The 23138-nt window shown below is 41.0% G+C and overlaps 1 protein-coding gene across 3 annotated transcripts in view; it reads left to right on the plus strand.

Annotated features, from left to right (window-relative positions):
- Positions 1–23138, plus strand: part of sox6 (SRY-box transcription factor 6) — a 162337-nt gene that overhangs the window by 78513 nt on the left and 60686 nt on the right. For all 3 annotated transcript variants that reach the window (XM_088992398.1, XM_088992397.1, XM_088992399.1), the window contains exons 7-8: positions 5398–5570; positions 7936–8004. In XM_088992398.1, coding sequence (XP_088848524.1) covers positions 5398–5570; positions 7936–8004 — 242 coding nt within the window. The remainder of the gene's footprint in view (positions 1–5397; positions 5571–7935; positions 8005–23138) is intronic.

Here is a 23138-nt window from a genome sequence, read left to right on the forward strand (position 1 = left end):
AATCGCGATACAATAGTAATAAAAAAATCAATATCCGAAAGTAGTTACAAAGACATGAAGGAGTAAGTATAATCACAGTAAAAAAATAAAAATCAAGTCTGAGTTATGCTGAATGAGAGCTGAACAGATGAGCCGTGTGGAGTTGTGACTTTTCTATTAACAGTGTCGATGTCTTTCTTGCTTATGCTGCCGCCTGATTGCAAAGGCAGGCACAGCAGAAAGAGGGCCATGCGCATGTGTGACAAAAACAGTTTTCATTTTTTTTAAAGTAATGTAACTATGTTCATCACAATACTTGCCAAAGTCATATCCTTGACTGATGGGCACGATAATGCTTGAACGTATTAACACAAAACCATCAGTGTCATTGCTATCGGTTTAAACTCCCATGCGACACTGACACAGCCGCCACTCTTCAGGAGCAATGATTTGAAAGTTATTGAAACAGTCTCTTTTGTGCATTCCAATGAAACAAGCGATGTACATTGAGTCCAATTGACCGCTACCAATGAATGAATACCTCAGTGCAAAGAATGAGGTAACATTCAAATCCTACCTTTGTCATTTGCGCTTTGCTGATGGGAGACCTTGAAAACCATTTATGTCTTTTATACTTTCAAGGCACAAGTGTCAACAGTGGTTATCCTTTAGTGAGGATAACCAGTGCATAAAATGGATTGGTGGGCAGATGAATGGAGAGGTCAAAATAATCATAATTAAATGAACAGGAAGTAATCTTTGTCAAATAATGTTATGAACCAGTGCTATGTCTCATTTTTTGTCACATTCCTTGAACATCTTATATAATAAATAACATAACAACAGAATTCCTCCTGTTTTTGGATTTCAGGGCCATTGACATTCATGTGGAGTGACACGTTTAGGTCGAGTATCTATCTTGACTGATTGAAGTGTGCTACCTTGTCCAGTGTCACAGACAGATACTAAAGTGCTGGAGCTTTCATATTAACATAATTAAAATGAAGAGTGTGGCTTCCTCTATCATCAAAATATTAGTCTCCATCAGCGTATAGATGGGCCGTGCAGAATGAAGTGGGCTGTTATTAATAAACACTTCAAGTTCTAATCTGAAGATCCAAGAGTATCTGTTGGAAGGGCACTTAAATTGTTTTAATTCAATGAAATAACCCCAAAATGATGATGTACTAGTGGTCATACGCTGTTGACATTGAAGCATGCGGCTATGATATCTATCAAGAGCATACACTTGAGGAGTGTCAGAGACAGAGAGGGTCAGACTTCCTTGAACTGGATCTCACTCTGTCCACGTGACAAAGAAGAGCTTTTTGTGTGGAACCTGTTCCTGTCCAACAGTAACAAAGTTCAAAATCTAGGATCAGATCAATTGATCAGTAGATATAAGAAAAGTTGTTGGCAGTGCTGAGTAATGGGGGTAAATTTTACATCAAAAGGTTTTTGTAATATGAGAGGTAAAGTAAAAGGGAAATGCTACATCCATTTGGTATTTAAGAAGGACGGTTCTTTGACCGATAAATGAAATGTATTATTATTATTATTATTATTATTATTATTATTATTATTATTATTATATATAATTATCCTTAACTTTCAGTTGCATATGATTAAAGTACTGACATTATATACAAATCTTTAACACATTTTAATCATTCGTCACCGATTGACATGTCTGAATGAAGTAAGTCCAATAAGATTTTTATTTTTCGGTGTGCTTTGTTTGAACATGTGAGGCCGATGTATGGGCGGAGTGCTGAGATGACATGATCACATTGCCCTTGGAGCAGTTTACTGTCCTATCATTTGGACACATTTTAATTTTCTCGTGACAAGGCTGGAAGAGATGCACATATCCACAAAGCTAGTTGATTAAGAGACAAAGACATTCCAGTCATGCTGCACAAAAAAAGAAACAGTTCAGATCAGGTCATAATGGCTCAGCTGTCCGAACCAAGGGAGAGGAAGAGAATAGGGTGCCTTGTGATTTTTTCCCCCTTTTCACCCTCGGCCTCCTGCGCTTTTCTTTTTTTTTTCTTCTTTTTTTTGTGCCTGAATCTTTTATCTGTGTTATTCACTCGGGACTCTTCAAAGTAACAAGCCTCCTTCTCCCCCCCCCCCCCCCACTGGACTTGGAACCCAAATTAGAGACTGCTTGATTAGAGCAGAGAGGAGGGAGCCAAAGACAGAGGGAGATGTGAGTATTGGACAGAACAAATCGCGCCCCTACAAAGTGCCTTTTATCCAAAGACCCCAAGGCTCAAATAGCCCCATTCCTCCCCGAGCAACCATGGCTCTGCTTGTTTTCCTCTTATTATTTATTTAGTCACCCGTTACTTTTTCTGCCCTATATTGTGACGTTTAAAAGTAGAGGAAGTGCGAAAACGTGATGTTGAACGATCTGCCACTTAAGTTGAAAACACATGCTTCTTCTCCTTTGATTAAATCAGGAGAAGTCTGCGTACGACTTGACCACTCTATCCAGGGACACGCCCTCTGCATTGTCCTGCTAGGGTTCACTCATCAAGAAAGAAGTTGTCAAGGCATGTTAAGTTGAGCCTTGTGCCCACACCACTTCATGTTGTGCCGATCTCTGGCTGCCAGTCTGGAATCTCAGTCACAATGTGAGGAGACATGTTCACGGGCAGACACCAAACCATGCATGGTTAAAAGCCATATAATATGCAGGAAACTGCATCTTTTGTTGGCGGGCTCGTGAGACACAGACCGCAATTTTCCTCTTCTCCACCACCCAATAAAATTTTTATCTGCATTTTAAGGCTTATCCATAATTCAAAGCAGGATGAAAGAGATTTTGGACCAACCAGTGAACAAAAACATATGTGACTGATTTACTTTTAAGTTCCTCAGGTATAGCGCATATGATTTCATTGTAAATGTTATTATTATTAAAGCTGCATTGCAATCATGTGTGTGTGTAAAAAAAAAAAAAAAAAAAAAAAAAAAAAAAAAAGAAGAGTAAATGCCACTATAGCGGACTGACTGGGCTTCCCACAATTCGGCTCACCCATGTTAACAATGGCCCTCTGTTCATATTCTCTTAAGAGTTTAGACATAACATGAAGTGCAAAGTTCCCAGTGGATCCTTTTGTGGCTCATTAGCACCACATTAACACATCCACAATAGAAGATCTATGTAAATTTGTCATTATTTTTGGCACTATGACCTATTTGATCATCATTGCAGACATTCCAAAACTACCGACTGTTCATCACTTATGTGTTTTTTGGAAACAGTTTCCTGCTTAAGGTCGTCTATTAGCCTCCTTAATGATTTTCATTCTCCCTCTGTGGATTGTGCGTCATCGTTTGATAGTCCCGTCTGCCTGCAGTTGTTATTTATTGTGATGGCAACTGATGCATGTGGCTGGTGACCTGTGATAGCGCAAACACTAGCAAAGGTTAACAAAATTGTTGCCGATTGCATCAATTTTACAGATAAGCCATTCACAACAACTCAGGTCGGGTGAATAAGAAGTCAATTCAAGCAGCACGTGGGCCGGGCTAAATGAATACCCGCTTTGTGGTGCTTTTTTTCACAAGTATAAATGGAGCATTGCAACGCTCTTCCTCTAGAGCAGGCAGGAAAAGAAGAGCAAGATGAAGTTCATACAAGCCAGCCAATAAATTGCCCCGAATGGCTTCTGGAGGTTGACAGGCCCTATTAAGACAAACGGCTTTCCTCATCGGAGAGATAAAATAAATCAGGTGTTTAGTCAAATTAAAATAGTTTGAGTGGAGAGGGCCCCTGGGAGCTCTCGCAGAAACACAAGACAGATGTGGTCAGGGATGAGAGGAAGACACCCAGGAAAGAATCAGCTTCTGCGGGCCACGAGCCAGCTTTCCCTTCACTGTTTTGTTATGACACCATGGCTTCATAGCGCGCTGCCTCCTCTGTCACTTTTCCCTCCCTATGTTCTCCACAAACAGCTTGTCACGCAGGGGTGCAGTCGGAGTAGAGTGAGTTACTGTCTAGCCCCTCACTGGCAATTATGTTGGCTGTGTAAGTCAATGGTTGGATCACTTAGCATTGATTAGGTGAATGGGGAGAGCAGTGCGGCCAAGCAGCGTTGACCGCAGAAAGACTAAACGTAGGCATGCAAACTTTTGCTTCTTGGTGAATAGGCTGTACATTTACCCACTTAAAGGAAAGTGTGTCAAATGTTTATTTTGTGTGCCGTTTGAACAACCAGGTCTTTGGAATTACCATAGTGCTTCATTGGAGCCAGTCATAAGGAGTCATGCCATAATATCAATGACAAAAAGACACCCACTTTGTCATTTATCCAATTTGCCTCACCAACACTAGAATTTCAAGAGTTTAAACTTTATTTGGCAGTAGTGGTGCTCTCTATGATGAAAATCACAAAAGCTACAGAAAGTGAAAAACCTTTTTTTGATGCTACAAAATAGCATCAAAATCTTTGAAGGTCACATGCAACACAATCTGTTAATGTGAATAGTGTGAACTATGTGCTTTCTATTTGAGGTTTTAGTAAATCAGGCTCTGGATGTTTTTCGAAACCTGACTTTTCTCAAAGGACCTACCATCTGAGGTAGACAGCTCCCTGCAGCTTTTTGTCTAAGCAAGGAACAATTGCTTCCCTTTATTCTTCTAAAAGCTATGACTACCGGACCACTACAAACTGTGTGACCTTAACACTGCCACAGTTAGGTTCTCTGCGTGCAGTTTTCTTTGTACTATATATTGTGCGTGATACAATAGGCCAACATAATGATCGGTAGGTCTGCGGTAGACACTTAGCAAGGGCACTTTGCAGATTTTCTTAAAAAGCATTCAGCTGGCTTGCTGGCTTGTTTTGTCACAGCTACAAGCATTCGTGTACACATTTTTCTCTCACTTCCGGATCTGAATAATGTTTCTTTCAACCCAAGCCTTTTATCTTCTTTTTCAGATTATGCTTTTCCATTTTACCCATTTTTCTGTATCCTCCTTTCATCCTTCATCCTTTAACACCAACTTCCTTTGCTACAGCTGTAAACCTTCTCTGAGGGCTTCCTCCAGCCCTCTTGCCTGTTAGCGGCATTGATTTCTCCTTCGAGTGTCCGAACCGATGATGGTCTCCCAAACATCTGAGTGTGGCTGTTCGTCTGATTAGCTCTTTTCTCATCATATCCAAACTGGTCACTTCTCACAAAAACCATGAACATCTTTTTATGCATCAGCTTCATTTCTTCCTCCTGTTGTGCCTTAGTTCCACTACCTCACTGGCAGACATCATGCCTGGCCTCACCGCTGACTCATAAAAAATTGCCTTCAGCCTAGCCGACATGCTACCATCGCATAACACGCCCGACACCTTCCTCCACCCATTTCAGCCATGACATGTGCCTCTCTGGATCTCATCTCTTTTCTCCTAGGTACTCCTGAGAGCCTGGCTGAAAAAGAACACCAGCTCTCCACAATGATAAGCCAGTTGATCAGCCTACGAGAGCAGCTCCTGGCTGCCCACGACGAACAGAAGAAGCTTGCCGCTTCACAAATGGAGAAACAGAGGCAGCAAATGGAGTTGGCTCGTCAGCAGCAGGAGCAGGTAAGTGCTCAAGACACCCCGCTACCTGTCCCCAACTTGGATTTCTGCATTCACTCTTGAAACTTCATTTTTCCCAATCGGTTTTATGCCACTTCGCATGCTCTTTCATTCTAAAAATCACGAGTGGTGTATAAATAAAATGTCACACCGTACAAGCAAATTGGCATAAGATTCAGTAGTTGCTAGTTTCTTCATAGCCGTGGATATTTCAGTCATGCGCTCCCGCACACGTTTATGTTGTACAGCAGGAAAAACATTATTATGACTTGTACTAGGAAATGCAATGGGATGTGAGAATTAAATGTTATATAAACATGGACATCCTCCAGATCTTATAAATGGACTCCTATTAGGACGCAGCTTGCATTAGATTTGCGGCACAAATCAGGCCAATGAGCCATATTGTACAAATCAGCAAATTAGCAGAGGCCATGAAGTGTGTTAATGTCTGGGAAGAAATAAGGACACAAACTATCCACACGGGCGACACTTTTATTATCATCAGCCAGCCTAATGGCTATGAGTCAATTATCAGCAAGGAGTTCACTCAGAGTTTTCTCAGCACACACTCAGACCTTGCTGGGCTAAATGAACGGATCGACCATATACGTACCTTGAAGTGATGCATTTGCTTAAAGTACACTAATAATACATTAACTCGATTGATTTCTTTTTCAATCCATGATGTTCATTTGCAACTGCATTCAGGAACGGGCCCATAAAATGTGATATTATCTCGCCTTATTTGAAATCGGAAGAATATTAACAGTATGGGGGAGAAGTGAAGGAGAGAGAAAAAGGGAGAGGCCGAGGCAGCCCGCTGAGAGCTAGAATGTCATCAAGCCATCAGCATACAACGTAGTAATTAGCTGTTGACACTCGTGAGGGAGAAAGCACAAATTAATCCTGACACATTTGCAGAGGGACGATAGCTTACAGTGAACACTTTGTAATTATATTTAAAAATGAAAATTAAATGACACTTAAAACTAGGTTGTCACGCTCAATCAAGCAGGCATGGAGGGAAGGAGTCTGCTGGAATGAGAATGATTACCCTGTGGCTGATTGTTACTCAGACATTGCAGGACCTTGGTTTGTCTTTCCTTTATATCATTTATGAGCCTTTGCAAACGCTTTGACAAAGCGGGAAATTCACTACACATTTCTCATTTAACAGCTATTGTATCGAAACACAGCATTTATCTTCAAATAAATGTTTAGGTCATTGAAGAAATGTTGTTGTTGTTGTTGTTTTTATTGTTTTCTTTATTTGGGCTTTTTATTTCTTTTTTGACCCTTATTATAGCTCACCACTAATATATATATATATATATATATATATATATATATATATATATATATATATATATAAAAATATATATATATATATATAAATAAATATATATATATATATATATATATATATATATATATATATATATATATATGGCCTAAATGACAGCACAGAGGCACTCATCCTGGCTGCCCAAGAGCAGGCCCTGAACACCAGAGCCATAGAGGCAGGGATATACCACACCAGACAAGACCCAAGGTGTAGGTTGTGCAAAGAGGCACCTGAGACAATCCAACACATAACTGCAGGGTGTAAGATGCTGGCAGGGAAAGCCTACATGGAGCGCCATAACCAGGTGGCTGGCATAGTCTACCGAAACATCTGTGCGCAGTATGGACTGGAAACCCCAAAGTCAAAATGGGAAACACCTCCCAAGGTGGTGGAGAATGACCAAGCAAAGATCATGTGGGACTTCCAGATACAGACTGACAAGATGGTAATGGCCAACCAACCAGATATCGTGGTCATAGATAAAGGGGAAAGGAAAGCCGTTGTCGTGGATGTAGCGGTCCGAGTGATGGAAACATCAGAAAGAAGGAACATGAGAAAATCAAGAAATACCAAGGGCTCAGAGAGGAGCTGGAGAGAGCCTGGAAGGTCAAGGTGACAGTCGTGCCTGTGGTGGTCGGAGCACTCGGGGCAGTGACCCCCAAACTCGACGAGTGGTTGCAACAGATCCGGGAACAACATCGGACATCTCGGTCCAGAAAAGCGCAGTGCTGGGAACAGCACGGATACTGCGCAGAACCCTCAAGCTTCCTGGCCTCTGGTAGAGGACCCGAGCTGAAATGGGGGACAGACACGACCCATGGTGGGTGAGACGAGGATTTTTTTTTTTTAATATATATTAGTGGTGAGCTATAATAAGGGTAAAAAAAAGCCCAAATAAAGAAAACAATAAAAACATAAACAACAACAATATATATGTATATATATATATTGACTTAAAACCAGTGACTTCTCCAGGCTTCTCTATGTAGCATTTCTCATCTCTCTCCACTGTTCAAACAGATTGCCAGACAACAGCAACAGCTTCTGCAGCAGCAGCACAAGATCAACCTTTTACAGCAGCAGATTCAGGTCAGTTACATGTGTTTCCAAAGGACACCGAGAGAGAATATCGAAACAGGCAGGTTATTCACCTGCACTGGTGGGGTAGTTAAAAAGAAAAAAAAAAAAAAAAACTCGATTAAATTCACACTTTCTCGAACATTTGTACCACTTGCTTGACATCACGCAAAAAAATCGCTGGAACCAAAAAAGAAATACTTGAAGACAAGATTGTCTTCATGTCTTTTATCAGAATTTTAATCCTGTCAAAGATTGAAATTAGCATCAGTCTCCAAAACCTATATTGGTTGGGCTCTCATTATGAACTGAATCTAACACTTATTCACGTTAATCATTGGGTGGGCTGGTGGGATAGGGGTCGCTATGAAATACAGGGGAGAATAATTAGCACATCTTAATTATCAGAAAGAAAGATCTAATGAGTAGATGGAGAAGAGCCTGGAGGCGGGCGACATGAAAGGGGCTGGTAAATGCCTCTGAAAGTCAGTAAGTCTCACAAGGCCAACATGTAAGACTTTGGTAGAATCCGGGATTTATCGACGTTCTACCACATGGTTTCTTTCGTTTTTTCCTTCATCTTCACAGTTATCAGTTTGCTTTTGTGAGTGCCTGATGTGATATGGCACGAAGTGTTGCACTGAAAGACCACCCAGGCCGCTGAAGGCAGAGTGTACTTGGCGCTTCAGGGATGATCGCTTGATGTGGTCAAGGTTGCAAGACTCCCTGGTAAAATTAGGCTAAGCAGAGCGTGCCAGATATTTGCGCACTATTCTCCACATTTGTGTGTTTTTTTTCAATCGTCACTTCAGTTGCATTGACTTTGCTGAATGCAGACGTCTGAATACTCACAATATTTGTGGGATCTTGAATGTCTATCAGCCTTCTGGCAGTTTTGATGGAAGCGTTCAAGTACTGTCCCAAAAAAATGCTGGATTCACAGTAACTGCTCCCAAATGGGCTGTTTTCAAATAAAACTAAAATGTGTCTGTCGGTTTTTGTGATGGAAACAATCCAAGTCCGACAAAAATATTTTATCGTTCCCTGGAGGTCAGTCAAAATCCTGTTAAAAACATGTTTAACAAGCTATCGGTAAACATTCATTCTCCTCACCCACCCTTCATATTAAAGTACTTTCAGTTATGTCAGTTTAGTAGTTTTCTAACAGCTACAAAAGCAAAATTCCCATTGTTATTCTACTTCATGTCGCTGCATGTATTGTAAACACGTGAGAAACATATTCAAGAATGGGAGAACAAGCGACATCCACACAAAAAGGCCCTATCTTGGATTCAACTGAGAGACAGATTTGCTAAACCAAATATTATTCCAGCCTGAAATGTTTGTACATTGCATCCCACTAAGCAAAATCAAAACACACTGAACAATCACGGACACACTCTCATATGAAGCACCATATACACTACTGAGTATTGGTATTGGTGTTTTCATGAGAGGCAACTTGACAGCGCTCATCCTGATTTCATAATCACTTTTAGCCTTTACTTGGATGTCGAGTGCTGTGGTTAAAGGTAAACACGTGAAAATTCTACTTGATGCTTGTTTAAGAGCAAGGGTTTTATCTCAAATATCCATTTGCAAGCACTTTAACAGCGAGAAAGATTCTGAGCCACCAATGTAGTAACGCAACAGCAAAAAAGAAGAGATAACACAAGCAAGCTGTTCTTCTTTCATTAAAAATACACAGAAAAAAAAGACATTTTAATTTCTGCCCAACAGATTATTTGATAACATTTGTTGATTTTTTGATGATTGTTGATTGTTGATTTTAGGCTTAGATATTACAAAACAAAACAAAACAGTAATGACACACCAAAAATTAAAAATTATTAAAATATAATTACAAATGCAATGTTTTTCTCTCTGTTGTGAAGTCAAACAAATATTAATGAACAACAAACAGTGGACCAGGAAACATTTTTCCAATGTTTCAAACAACACTTTCTATATTGAGTTATTTAGTGTGATTTGGAATATATTTTGAGTTTCCAAACATATTTCTTCATTTTCCTTTCAACACATTAATCATGAACATTAATTATTTGATGACCCCGATCTTAATTGGTCCCTATCCCCCAAAGGTGGGACTTCACTGTATTGTAAAACTGTCAAATTTTCTGTGTGTAATTTATAGCATTGTTTTTGTTAGCAATGAGTGCCTCATTCTTAAAAAAAAAAAAAAAACTAAACTACGGATTAAGGAGTTTAATTCTCCCAAATGTTGGAATCAGCCTGAAGAAAAATCAACAGATAAATAAAAATCCATCCTCGTCAGGTGTTAATGTTAATCCATGATATCTTTGATTTAAGTAATCATATGCACACACTTTCTTCCAGCCTGTATGGCACAGACCTTTTGCCAAGTGTTGAGTGGTGGTGAGTGATAAAGTTATTCTGCCTCCTGCTTGGAGAGCATTAAACTTTATTGAAGACTGGCCATCAAAGTCCTTCTGTTTCTGCTTAAAGGACAACTGACCCCCCCGGACAAGTTGTGTCCGTAATTTGTAAAATCACTTCAAATGACTTCTACTGAGTGTATTTTACAAAGATTCCATGACATATAGCTATATTTTACATTTTAAGACTCACGCTGAATATTCAGGAAGTCTTGTTTTCGAGTGGATGACAATGCCTGACGTGACGTCACGTCTCGAACGCCCCTGACCGAGAAAGCGAGACACAATGCATTTTGGGTACTTTTTTTGGTCTGAAAACTTCGTGTTCATCCGTGTTGATGGTGAAATTAGAAGGAAAACAAATAAATAAAGTGATGGTGAATCGTTGTGTGTTGCACCAAGACTACTATTTGATATTAGTTGACACAAATTCCCAGCAGACAATTCAGCCCATTTCCAAGGGAGTTTGGGCGCCATCTTGTGCATTTTCTGGGACGCTACATTGGAGTCCTGACGGCTCGAATTGATACGGGAGGACTTCTTTAATCGATTGCAAACATTCATGCTTTCCTCTTCAGAACTATTTGAATCATATTCATAACTGGATGAGTAACAAGAAAGCATCTTCTCCGAATCTGAAGCCATTGTTTTAATACTAGAGCAAGGAAAGACGTCCTGGCGTGACGTCACGAACAAGGGAGCGGGACCTTATGAAACTCGGCATCTCCGAGGTCATTTTGAAGTAGTTTTGGACACTTTAACCCCTTTTTATTGGTGTTTTGCATTTGACTAAAAATATCAGCCTGCGTGTTCTGAGTATTTTAGATGCTATAAAATGTATTTCTGTTGTCGGTTGTCCTTTAGGGGAGGAAACTTAAAAATAAAGTGTCATGCTGCAGGCAACATATTGATGAGGGAAGCCATCGCATCAGTGGGAATCATTAACTGCCCGGACAGTACAACCACGGGTGCTGTAACCTGAGACTGTTGTTGACAAGCTACACTGCCTCTTTCAAGGTTTTCAGGATACCCCCACCCACTGCCACCCCAACCTGCACGTGGATCGAAGGGAGTCTGACAGAAGTGAGTCGCTTTTAGGTTTAGTTAAACAAGCTGAGAACAAGGATCTTTGCAGTTTAATCAAGTGGCTGCTCGCTTCGTCCTTACTTACTGTCCTTACAAGAATGAGTGGGGATTTAGTCTTTGTCCTTTGGGATTACAATGTCACTTGTTTTAAAGATAACAGATGTTTCGATTGCAATGTTAGGGGCTTATTGAAAATGTCAGCTCACAGCTTTGTGTGGGTTTTTTCCCTCCTTCAGTCAGTCGATCCTTGTTTTTGGCATTAACTCAATCCTGCATTGAGATTTGAGATTAGCTCTGAGTTGATTTCGTCAAAAGTTGTACACGGGGTTTGGTGCCGCACATGTGACAAATGAACATATATGCCACACATGAGACACACACACACACACACACACACACACACACACACACACACACACACACACACACACACACACACGCACACACACACACACACACACACATATATATATATATATATATATATATATATATATATATATATATATATATATATATATATATATATATATATATATATATATATATATATATATATCAGCAGCACGAGGTAATAACCAAATTGCATTTACCCCATTTAGTTTTGTCTAACATAGCTGTTTAACTATGTTTCCCTCAACTTTTTATTTCACAATGTTCCACTGTTATATATATATATATATATATATATATTACGTAGAACTTCTTTTCCTTTCGACTTTTCCCCTCAGGGGTCGCCACAGCGAATCAATGTCCTCCATCTATCCCGGTTTTGTGCATCCTCCTCTCTCACACCAGCTACCTTCATGTCCTCTTTGACCACATCCATAAACCTCCTCTTCGGTCTTCCTCTCGGTCTCTTGCCTGGCAGTTCACGGCTCAGCATCCTTCTGCCGATATAGTCACTCTCTCTCCTCTGGACATGTCCAAACCATCTCAGTCTGGCCTCTCTGATTTTCTCTCCAAAGCCTCTAATATGAGCTGTCCCTCTAATGTACTAATTCCTGATCCTATCCAAACTGGTCACTCCCAAAGAAAACCTAAACATCTTCAGCTCTGTTCCCTCCAGCTCTGCTTCCTGTATTTTCTTCAGTGGCACTGTCTCCAGTCCAAACTTCATGGCTGGTCTCACCACTGTTTTATACACTTTTCCTTTCATCCTAGCTGAAACCCTTCTATCACACATCACACCTGACATTTTTCTCCAGCCGCTCCAGCCTGCCTGGACACGCTTCTTCACCTCTTTTCCAGACTCTCCATTGCTCTGGACAGTTGACCCCAAGTACTTAAAATCCTCCACCTTCTTTATCTCTTCTCCCTGAAGGGGCTCAGAGCTTACCCCTGGTGGAGTCCCACCTTGAATTCTTCAGTCATACCGACTGCGCACCTCACAACTGTCTTACAGTCATGATACATGTCTTGCACTGCTCTGACATACTTTTCCGTCACTCCAGACTTCCTCATGCAATGCCACAGCTCTTCTCTGGGCACCCTGTCGTACGCTTTCTCCAGATCTACAAAGACACAATGCAATTCCTTCTGACCTTCTCTGTACTTCTCTATCAGCATTCTTAAAGCAAAGACTGCATCTGTCGTACTCTTTTTGGCATGAAGCCATACTGCTGCTCACAAATGTTCACTTCTGCTCTTAGTCTAGCTTCAACTACTCTTTCCCAGAGTTTCATTGTATGGCTCATCAACTTTATTCCTCTGTAGTTAGTACAACTCTGCACAACTCTTTTGTTTTTAAAAATGGGCACGAGTACACTTCGTCTCCATTCTTCAGGAATCTTAGTTCACCATCTAAGATCTTGTTGAATAACCCAGTCAGGAACACCACCGCCACCTCTCCAAGACACTTCCATACCTTGATTGGTAAATCATCAGGCTTGAGCCTTTCCCCCCTTCATCCTCTTCAGCGCCCTCCTCACTTCATCCTTGCTAATGTTTGCTATGTCTTGGTCCACAACAGTCACGTCTTCTACTCTGTGTTCCTTCTCATTTTCCTCATTCATCAATTCTTCAAAGTACTCTTTCCATCTTGCCATCACACTACTGGCACCGGTTAATACATTTCCATCTCTATCCTTAATTACCCGAACCTGCTGCAGGTCCTTACCATCTTTGTCTCTCTGTCTCACCAGCCTGTAAAGATCAGTCTCACCTTCCTTGCTGTCCAGCCGAGCATACAAGTCATCATAGGCCTCTTGTTTGGCCTTTGCCACCTTTACTTTAACCGTGCGCTGCATCTCCTTGTACTGCTGTCTACTCTCATCCGTCCTGTCACTGTCCCACTTCTTCTTTGCTAAACTCTTTCTCTGTATACACTCCTGCACCTCCCCATTCCACCACCAAGTCTCCTTATCTACCTTTCTTCCACTCGATACACCAAGTACTTTCCGACCTGCGTCTCTGATTATGTTCGCTGTAGTTTGCCAGTCATCTGGAAGGACCTCTTGCCCACCCAGTGCTTGTCTTACCTCCTTCCTAAATGTCATGCAACACTCTTCCTTTTTCAACTTGCACCATTTTGTCCTCACTTCAGCCTTTGGTTTCTTCATCTTCCTCACTGCCAGCGTCATCCTACACACTACCAACCTATGCTGTCTGGCTACACTCTCACCAACCACTACTTTGCCGTCACTGATTTCCTTTAGAAGTACCTATGTACTTCCGCCTCCACTCTTATAGGTCACCCTATGTTCCTGTCTCTTCTGAAAGAAAGTATTCACAATAGCCATTTCCATTCTCTTAGCAAAGCATCTGTCCTTCAGCGTTCCTCATCTGGAGTCCAAACCTGCCCATCACCTCCTCATCATCTTTGTTTCCTGCGCCAACATGTCCATTGAAGTCTCCACCAATTACAACCCTCTCACTTCTCGGGATGTTCTGTATGACTTCATCAAAGTCCAACCAAAATTTCTCCTTCTCCGCCAGCTCACATCCTACTTGTGGGGCATACCCACAAACAACATTGAACATCACGCCTTCAATTTCTAGCTTCAGACTCATTATTCTATCTGATACTCTTTTTACTTCTAAGACATTCCTAACAAACTCCTCTTTTAAGATAACCCCAACACCATTTCTCTTTATATATATATATATATATATATATATATATATATATATATATATATATATATATATATATATATATATATATATATAAAACGTAGGACAACATTCACAAAGATGACAAGACAGGACGCCACACACTGATGCAAACATCAAGAGAATAAATAGTAGCTCAAAGGTCAAGCTGAACTTTATCTTCACAAACAGGCGGGAGAAAGCACATGAAACAGTTGAACTCTTTGAATCACAACAAAAACACGATGGCTTGTTTTAAGTGAAAATAATAATATGACACTAGGTTTTAAAATTACGTGAGACATTCTTGTGTCATCTGGAGAGATAACAACTTACGAAGAAAAGTAGTCAGCTCATGTTACAGTATATTAGGTTACAGCACCCCACTGCCACCTAATACAGTAAAGTCTCGTTTTTCGATATTCAAGGGAGTCCGAAAAAATATCGATATAACCGGGACTATCGATATATCCGATCCTGCGCCGAACTGCATTAAACAAAAGCCGCCAAAAGAGGGCAGCCAAGCGCCATATAAGAAACGGAGCTGGCCATTGTTGGGTTATTTTTTATCGTTCGCCCTTGGTTCATTGCTTCGACGGGTGTTGATGGAGATCGATGGTTAAATCATCAGGGAGCCAGGACTTGAACAGAAAGTTGATTTAATTTGGAGAGCACGGGCATTGTGGTGCGGACGGAGGAGGGAGCGCATGAGAGAGAGAGAGAGACGAACGGGCTGCAGGAGTATTTATGCGGCACATAGTAATGACGCGACAGGATGTGACGTAATAGAAATGCGACATCGTGTAAAGGAAGGCAGGATATGACATACGAGGAAGTTCAAAATGTAAACAAAGATTACAGAGCGATGTTTAGAGATGTTTGTATGGCGAATTACCCTAACAGCCATTAGCTCCCTTTTTTTTTTGGGTGAGAGATGTTCCCCCAATGTTGCCTCAAAATGGCACATATAATTCTTTAATGATTGTAAACATATATGCTTTAATCTTCAGAACTACAGTGTATTTGAAACATAGTCATAACTGGATGTGTAACAAGAAAGCATATTATCCGAATCTGAAGCCATTGTTTGGATTCACAAGCAATGCAAGACGTCTTGGCGTGAAGTCATTTTTATTTGCATTTGAATAAAAAGTGACATCGGCTGTCCTTTAATACACAGTATGGAATGTTAATAATTTTCAAAATCATCGCGCTTCAGCAGACAAAACAAGAAACATTGTTGCAAAAAATGATTGCATTCATATACAGTACAGTGGGCATGTACATAACACAACAGGGAAACTGCAACGCTTACATCTTACTGTATTATGTATACAATTTAAAAAAGTCATCAATCTTCTTCTGCTTCCCATTTTTACCTTTTAACACAAACACTTCAATCTCGTCTGCTACACACGAGCTAGCGTCTGAAAATGAAAATGGCTCTGCTACACGGGTGCTGGGCACGTAACCAAGTCACCTGACCAAGTCGACCAATGGCGCGACTGATGGCGTGACACGTAACCAAGACACGTGACCAAGTTGACCAATGGCGCGACCGATGGCGTGTCACGTGACAAAGTCACACGGCCAAGTCGACCAATAGCGCGACCGATGGCGGCTCATGTGACCAAGTCGACCAATGGCGCGACCGATGGCGGCTCACGTAACAAGACACGTGACCAAGTTGACCAATGGCGCGATGGATATATCGATATAAACAACAAAAATGGCCGGCGGGGGATGAAAAGTAGCACCGTAATAACCGGATTATCGTAATAACCGGGTATCGTACTAAACGGTACTAATTATACATAAAAAGACTAGAAATGTGCAAGGGAAATGCGTAATAAGCGGTACTATCGATATAACCGATATCGATATAACGAGACTTTACTGTACTTGAGAGTTTTGAAAGGCGCTTATAAATGCAATGTACTATTATTATTATTATTATTATTATTATTATTATTATTATTATTATTATTATTATTATTATTATTATTATTATTATTATTGTTCATCCATCCATCCATTTTCCGTACCGCGGGCCCGGGGAGAACATGCAAACTCCACACGGGGAGGCCGGACCGGGACGCGAACAAGCGACCTCTGCTCACACTGTGTGTATATATATGGCCGTCAGGGCCAGCAAGGCCTTCTCTGCTGGCCTAACATAATCAGACATCATTATCATAATTATAATAAAAGTCAATGTCATTAAAAAAGTATTTTTTCTAAATATATATAATTATTCTACATACTGTTTTCTTGATGTTATATTATATCCATTTGGTTATGCACCTTTCAGTGTTGTAGTTTTAGGTCAGAGTTTTTAATCCAATCAGAATTCAGCTAGTTTGTGTCGCCAGGCTGTATGAAATCTGACCGACGCCTTTCATAATCAACAGTGAGGGCGTCTGTGCGCTGTACATGAACAGGCACATGTAGTTGATATACAAGTTGCGATAGCCAATCAGATCACGAGTTGGCACAGTAAGGCCAGCTAGAGGGCCTCACGTTGAACATGACGTACGCGTTCTGTGATTGGATACTCACTTTACCTCAGCCCTCAGCGGAGGCAGCGCTATGCAAATCAACCAAGCTGACAACAGATCAGACCCGGAAACTTTAGCAGAAAACCAAGTATATCTACTCGCTTTTTTAACCCACAATGGCTGAAGGAGAGGACAACTCGCTGTCGCATGTAGGCAAGCCTATTCTCAAGAACAAATGAAAAAGATTTGTTTACCTTTATTGTCAACAAATAGTTCGTTTTGTGAACGTCTTGTCGTTTTTCTTATATTAAACTGACATTTTGTAATTTAGCGTAAAATCTTGTTAAAGATTGCATATTCTTGGTGGACTTCATAAAACTTTGTGGACAAATGATTTTAAATTTCCTTTTATTTTTAAGTGTTTGCAGTATCACGTATCGTGACAAGTTCTAATTGCTGATGCAGATTTATTGATGTGTAATTGTGCCGGAAAATAGCCTGTGTTGTAGACGATTAAGGTGATGCCACGCCCAGTACTGCGTGCGTGTGCTTTTGTAAATGATATCTCCAGCCGTTGTGTCATAAATTATGGTATTACGAGGGATATTTGTTCAAGTCAGACTAAGCAGAACTTCACTGAAGGCCTAGGTGTGAAATGCACGGACCGCCACTGATATATATATATATATAGAAGGAGGCCTCAAAGAGAAGGCTCCAACGGATGATGTACTCAGAGAATGTCTCAGTCAATGGGGAACAGAGGATGAGGTGCTGGAAGAGGGACAATCATGGGAGGAAAAGCCCCTACACGGGATGTACCACCGAACCATAGCAGAAGTGGCTGATCTCAAGAAGTCCTATCAGTAGCTAGAGAGGGCTGGCCTAAAGGACAGCACAGAGGCACTCATCCTGGCTGCCCAAGAGCAGGCCCTGAACACCAGAGCCATAGAGGCAGGGATATACCACACCAGACAAGACCCAAGGTGTAGGTTGTGCAAAGAGGCACCTGAGACAATCCAACACGTAACTGCAGGGTGTAAGATGCTGGCAGGGAAAGCCTACATGGAGCGCCATAACCAGGTGGCTGGCATAGTCTGCCGAAACATCTGTGCGGAGTATGGACTGGAAACCCCAAGGTCAAAATGGGAAACACCTCCCAAGGTGGTGGAGAATGACCGAGCAAAAATCCTGTGGGACTTCCAGATACAGACTGACAAGATGGTAATGGCCAACCAACCGGATATCGTGGTCATAGATAAAGGGGAAAGGAAAGCCGTTGTCGTGGATGTAGCGGTCCCGAGTGATGGGAACATCAGAAAGAAGGAACATGAGAAAATCGAGAAATACCAAGGGCTCAGAGAGGAGCTGGAGAGAGCCTGGAAGGTAAAGGTGACAGTCGTGCCTGTGGTGGTCGGAGCACTCGGGGCAGTGACCCCCAAACTCGACGAGTGGTTGCAACAGATCCCGGGAACAACATCGGATATCTCGGTCCGTAATATATATAAATCAGAATCAGAATCATCTTTATTGCCAAGTATGTAGAACACATAAGGAATTTGTTTCCGGTAGAACACGCTGCACTAGTATCGTCGTCAAAAAAAACTGCTAAGTGGCACTATACAGTTCCATTTTGGCTACTGTTGAAAGAGTTCAAAGAGTTAATGGCTTGGGGGAAGAAGCTGTTTAAATGTCTGCTGGATTTGGTATATATATATATATATATATATATATATATATATATATATATATATATATACCAATAAGACGTTAGTTCGCTGAAGAAGCATCTTCGATAAGAAGTGAAACGTCCGACACCTTCAAAGAAATACAGATGATGGCTGAAGAAACCTTTTCATCGACGGACCACTCCTGTACTTACAGCTTACACAGATGTGTTCTTATATGTTTTTGTTGTCTCCACAACTATAGACTTAATGTGAAATAAGGGTGATGTTAAAAATGGAAATTATGAATAAATATACAACCAAATAAAGAAAAAAAATAAACAAATAAAGAACACACAATAAACAAATAAAGGTTCAAGGCTCCGAATTAGTGAAGCAAGATTTGAGATGTAAACATCATACTGTAAAAGGAGACTAGCAGCGCAGGGAAATGATAACCCCCTTGTGCTGATGATGTGTGCTCTCCTATGAGTAGGATTATGTGATGAAGGGGATTTGGAGGGAGGGGCCATTAACAGCCCAGTCAGACACACTTGGCCTGCACCCATGCAGGCTCAATTCAGCCTGTTCAGCCCCCATTTGAGGAGACTGTTAGCTGATGAAGATGTGTACATGCAAGAGTGAAAATAAAAGAAAACCATGACCTGACTCATTAGCCCCTGTGATTTAATATATTGACACTGGGATGCAAACAATTCCCTTTAGTGGACTCCACTGGCAGGGGAGGGCTCCATTTAATTAGTTATGAAATGTGACTTCTTGTCTGGAAGCCGAAGAATTGCTTATTTTATCTAGTTATGTGTAAATTGAACAACAATGCCATTCTTGCAATGTTAAAACTTAGTCATGTGCCCAAAAGCGAATGAATAGATGAACTAAAAGGTAGAGCGGATACAATCCCAGCAGTGTTTTCCAATCCAGTGATGGCAAACATGCGGCATATTAACACAAATTCCTGTTCCACAAAGTTAAACAGATGGTGCTGTTTGAACGCTCTGTGTCTTCTGGGAAACAAAAAGAGGCTATGCTTCACATTTGCCAGCAGTAGATTTAAAAGTCCATAAATATGCATGATACTATGTAGCAATGAACACAAGCTATTGAACTCTAAACATAACTCTCCGTGACGGTCAATAAACAAGCGCTCATTATTGTTCAGGAATTTGACTGCTTTGTTGTGCGATCAGAAACGAACGCCCTTTTAGCAGTGATCAATTAGAGGGTCCATCCCAGAATTGCCACACAAATGTTTGTAATGTATGTAATGCAAGATCACACTTGAGGGTCTACTTAAAGTACTGTTTGTCACCTGCGGGGGGTTCAAACCCCAATTCGTGAATCTCGTTTGCCAAAGTCACAAGTCTCCTCTTATCTTTTTAAGGTTCCAGGCTTGAATACCGAAATACAATATTTGCTTCGTACAAATGAATGTGACTTCTAAATGAAAAACTTCAAGATGAAATAAATCACCAAATAGAACAAGTCTACAAAATTTGAAAAAAAAATCAACCTCTGGTTTCCATTCTCAAATGCTGCATTGTATTAAGGTGTGAATGCGCTACCCTCTGCCTTGTCTAAGAACTGTCTCATGCCTAAAAACACCCCGACAGTGGTGGCTATGTGATTAAATCAGTCATCAGGATTTCAGGCGAGCGCTGTTCATCTATCCGTCGGAGCTGCCAATGGATGGACTGAATCTATTATCTGCTGAGAGTCTCCATTGGCTGGAATATACATGACTGAGATGAGGTGGCGAGAGGTGCTTAGATACCACTGACCCCTCCCGCTAGCTCATCCATAGGCTTGGCAGTAGTTGGAAAATATGAGCCAAGTAATGCCTAGGAATTATACAACTGCGAAAGACAAGACACGAGCACTCAATTTCTTCTATAGAGTGGGTGAAAGGACTCATGCTGGGAACCTCTCCACCCAAAAAAACTAATCTGAAAACAGTTTCTGGCTATATTTCTACAATTCGGTACTGCATAGTCTTTCCACGTTTTCATCAGTTATCTGCAAACATGTATTTATCAACAAAGATTTTACTTTTCAGTGTGGTGGGTTCTCGTGTTCCCTCTATGTATTACAATGAGGCACCTGTTTTCTTCGACCTTGACTACACTGAGGAAGGAATACAGTGGCTTCCGTTGAGGGAGAACACATCGCGCAGTGTGATGCTGATCTGACTTCTCCTGCCGATATGAATAAGCAATGTTTTTTTCTACTAATATTGTGCAAACTGTTTTGTCTTTGCCTTGGCTTTACATGCCCTTCGTCTTTAGAGGTGGCCACATTCACACGGAGAAAGCATTGCTTTTATATGATCCCCTATGTGTCAATGTGTGTGTAGGGAGGTAAGGGGGGGTCGCCAAGAGTTTGAAGAGGGTGTGTGTTTTCTTACGGATGGGGGTGGCACAGCAAAGCATTCAGCCCATCGCCAATGTAAGAAACGAGCTTCTTGTTTTTCAGAGTGGAGGCGAATCCAAGAATTTACCAACGGAGCACCGTGAATGGGCTAGATTGCTTTGCAAAGTCTTCCATAGGAATCTTTTGTTAAATTATCCAACACAAACTAACCACCTTCCCCCATGACTTCACAATGATATTCGCAAACATAGTAGCCCACCTAACATGCTTGCACACACTGTTCTTACAGTACACACGGGCAAACATGTATGTGCACTACCACTTCATTAATAGAGTGAAGGTAAGGAAAATTTTCATTCACACACAAAAATGAATATGCAAATGCATAGCAGGGAATATGTGATGGTTCACTGTATAAGCTTGTATACATTGTTTCCACCCGGCTGTATGTTTCTGAATGGTTTAGTCCAGTGGTCCCCAAGCTTTTTTGCGCCACGGACCGGTTTAATGCCAGACAATATTTTCACGGACCGGCGGATAAATACAACAAAATAAAATGATACGACAGGCATGGAAACATGTTTTTTCTTTCTCTTAAATATAATAATAAACGTGAATCCATTGTGTATTTTTATACAAGTTTATTAGCAGAGTCCTGGTAACATTGAGCCAACAACGCATATTATGCAGAGTGGCCTTAGTGCATACTGTCTGTTAAATGCAGCTTTTTTTTTTCTTTGAAGTCGTAGGCTCTTCTCCCGTCCCCTCACTGGGCCTTTTTGCCCTTCAAAAAGAAACTTTCCAAAGACGTTTTTTTACTCATTTTGCTATCTTACGGTGGGCTAATTTTGTAATATGTAATTATGTATCACGTGACCTAGACAAGCGTTTTGACATGCGTCAAGAGTAAGTCATAGATGGATGTAATCTGGTAATTTTTCATTCTTCAAAATAAAACATAGTTCGGACTCAGATAATAAATAAAACGGAAATTATGTAAATTATTTATTATGTAAATTAATTATTTATGCGGCCCGGTACCAAATGACCCACGGACCGGTACTGGTCCGCGGCCGGGGGGTTGGGGACCTCTGGTTTAGTCGATTGAAATGGATCCACAAAATCTGAAGTTACGGCGAGAGCTTTTGTTAAATTAGCAATTGTCCTCATATTGACACAATTTAGCTATCAACTGAATAATCCATGACAAATTTGTTAAAGACCTCCTTGTAGTCCAGCAAAGATGGTCCCAGCCATTTGACTTATTCCCATTTCCACACGGTGCGGATGATGTATGTGTGGTATAATGATGCAGGCCTCATACCCACTCGTGGGTTTGTTTCTTTGCTCGTTCTTTCACGTCATTAGAGATGCCGTTTGAGGGTGTCCCTGTGGATTTGCGTGTTCTGTGAAAATCTTTATTTTGTGGACAGACCTTGAAGAGGTATTAATTCAGAATATTGCATATCCTTTAAAACACAACATCTACTGTTAATGTTGAGAGTATTTAAAGGATTAATTGATAGAAATGTGTGTTTATTGAGGGACTTGGGATTGTATTTTGAGGTGAAGTGTGTTACTTTCACTCCAGAAAAAAAAATGAATTAAGACAAAATGCAGTTTTTGAGGGGAGGGAGTATTGAGGGAGTATTTTTGGAGAGAGCAGATATGCAAACATTTATAATGAGAAGTGAGAATTGTGATGATGTGTGGTGGTGGGATGGGGAGGAGCGGGTGGATTTAGGGTGGAGTATGTATGTAAGGTGGGTCAGTGGGTTGGTCGAGCCTGCTTTGAAGCTCCTGTCGACGTAATGCAGACTTATTGAAATGGCTGTTTTCCAAGAAGGCTTGTTTTACTGTGTAAGGAATTGGTAGAACAAGAAGTCATCTGTTGGTTGTTCCCTCATGATGGCCTCAGAGAATTACACGTCAATTCGCTGTTCTTTACCCCGACCGCCTCATACACAGAATGACCACGGGAATTAGAGATGTGCAATGTC

The sequence above is a fragment of the Hippocampus bargibanti genome, linkage group LG03, assembly GCF_051943395.1.
Source record: "Hippocampus bargibanti isolate YZ-2025 linkage group LG03, ASM5194339v1, whole genome shotgun sequence".
Taxonomy (NCBI): Eukaryota; Metazoa; Chordata; class Actinopteri; order Syngnathiformes; family Syngnathidae; genus Hippocampus; species Hippocampus bargibanti.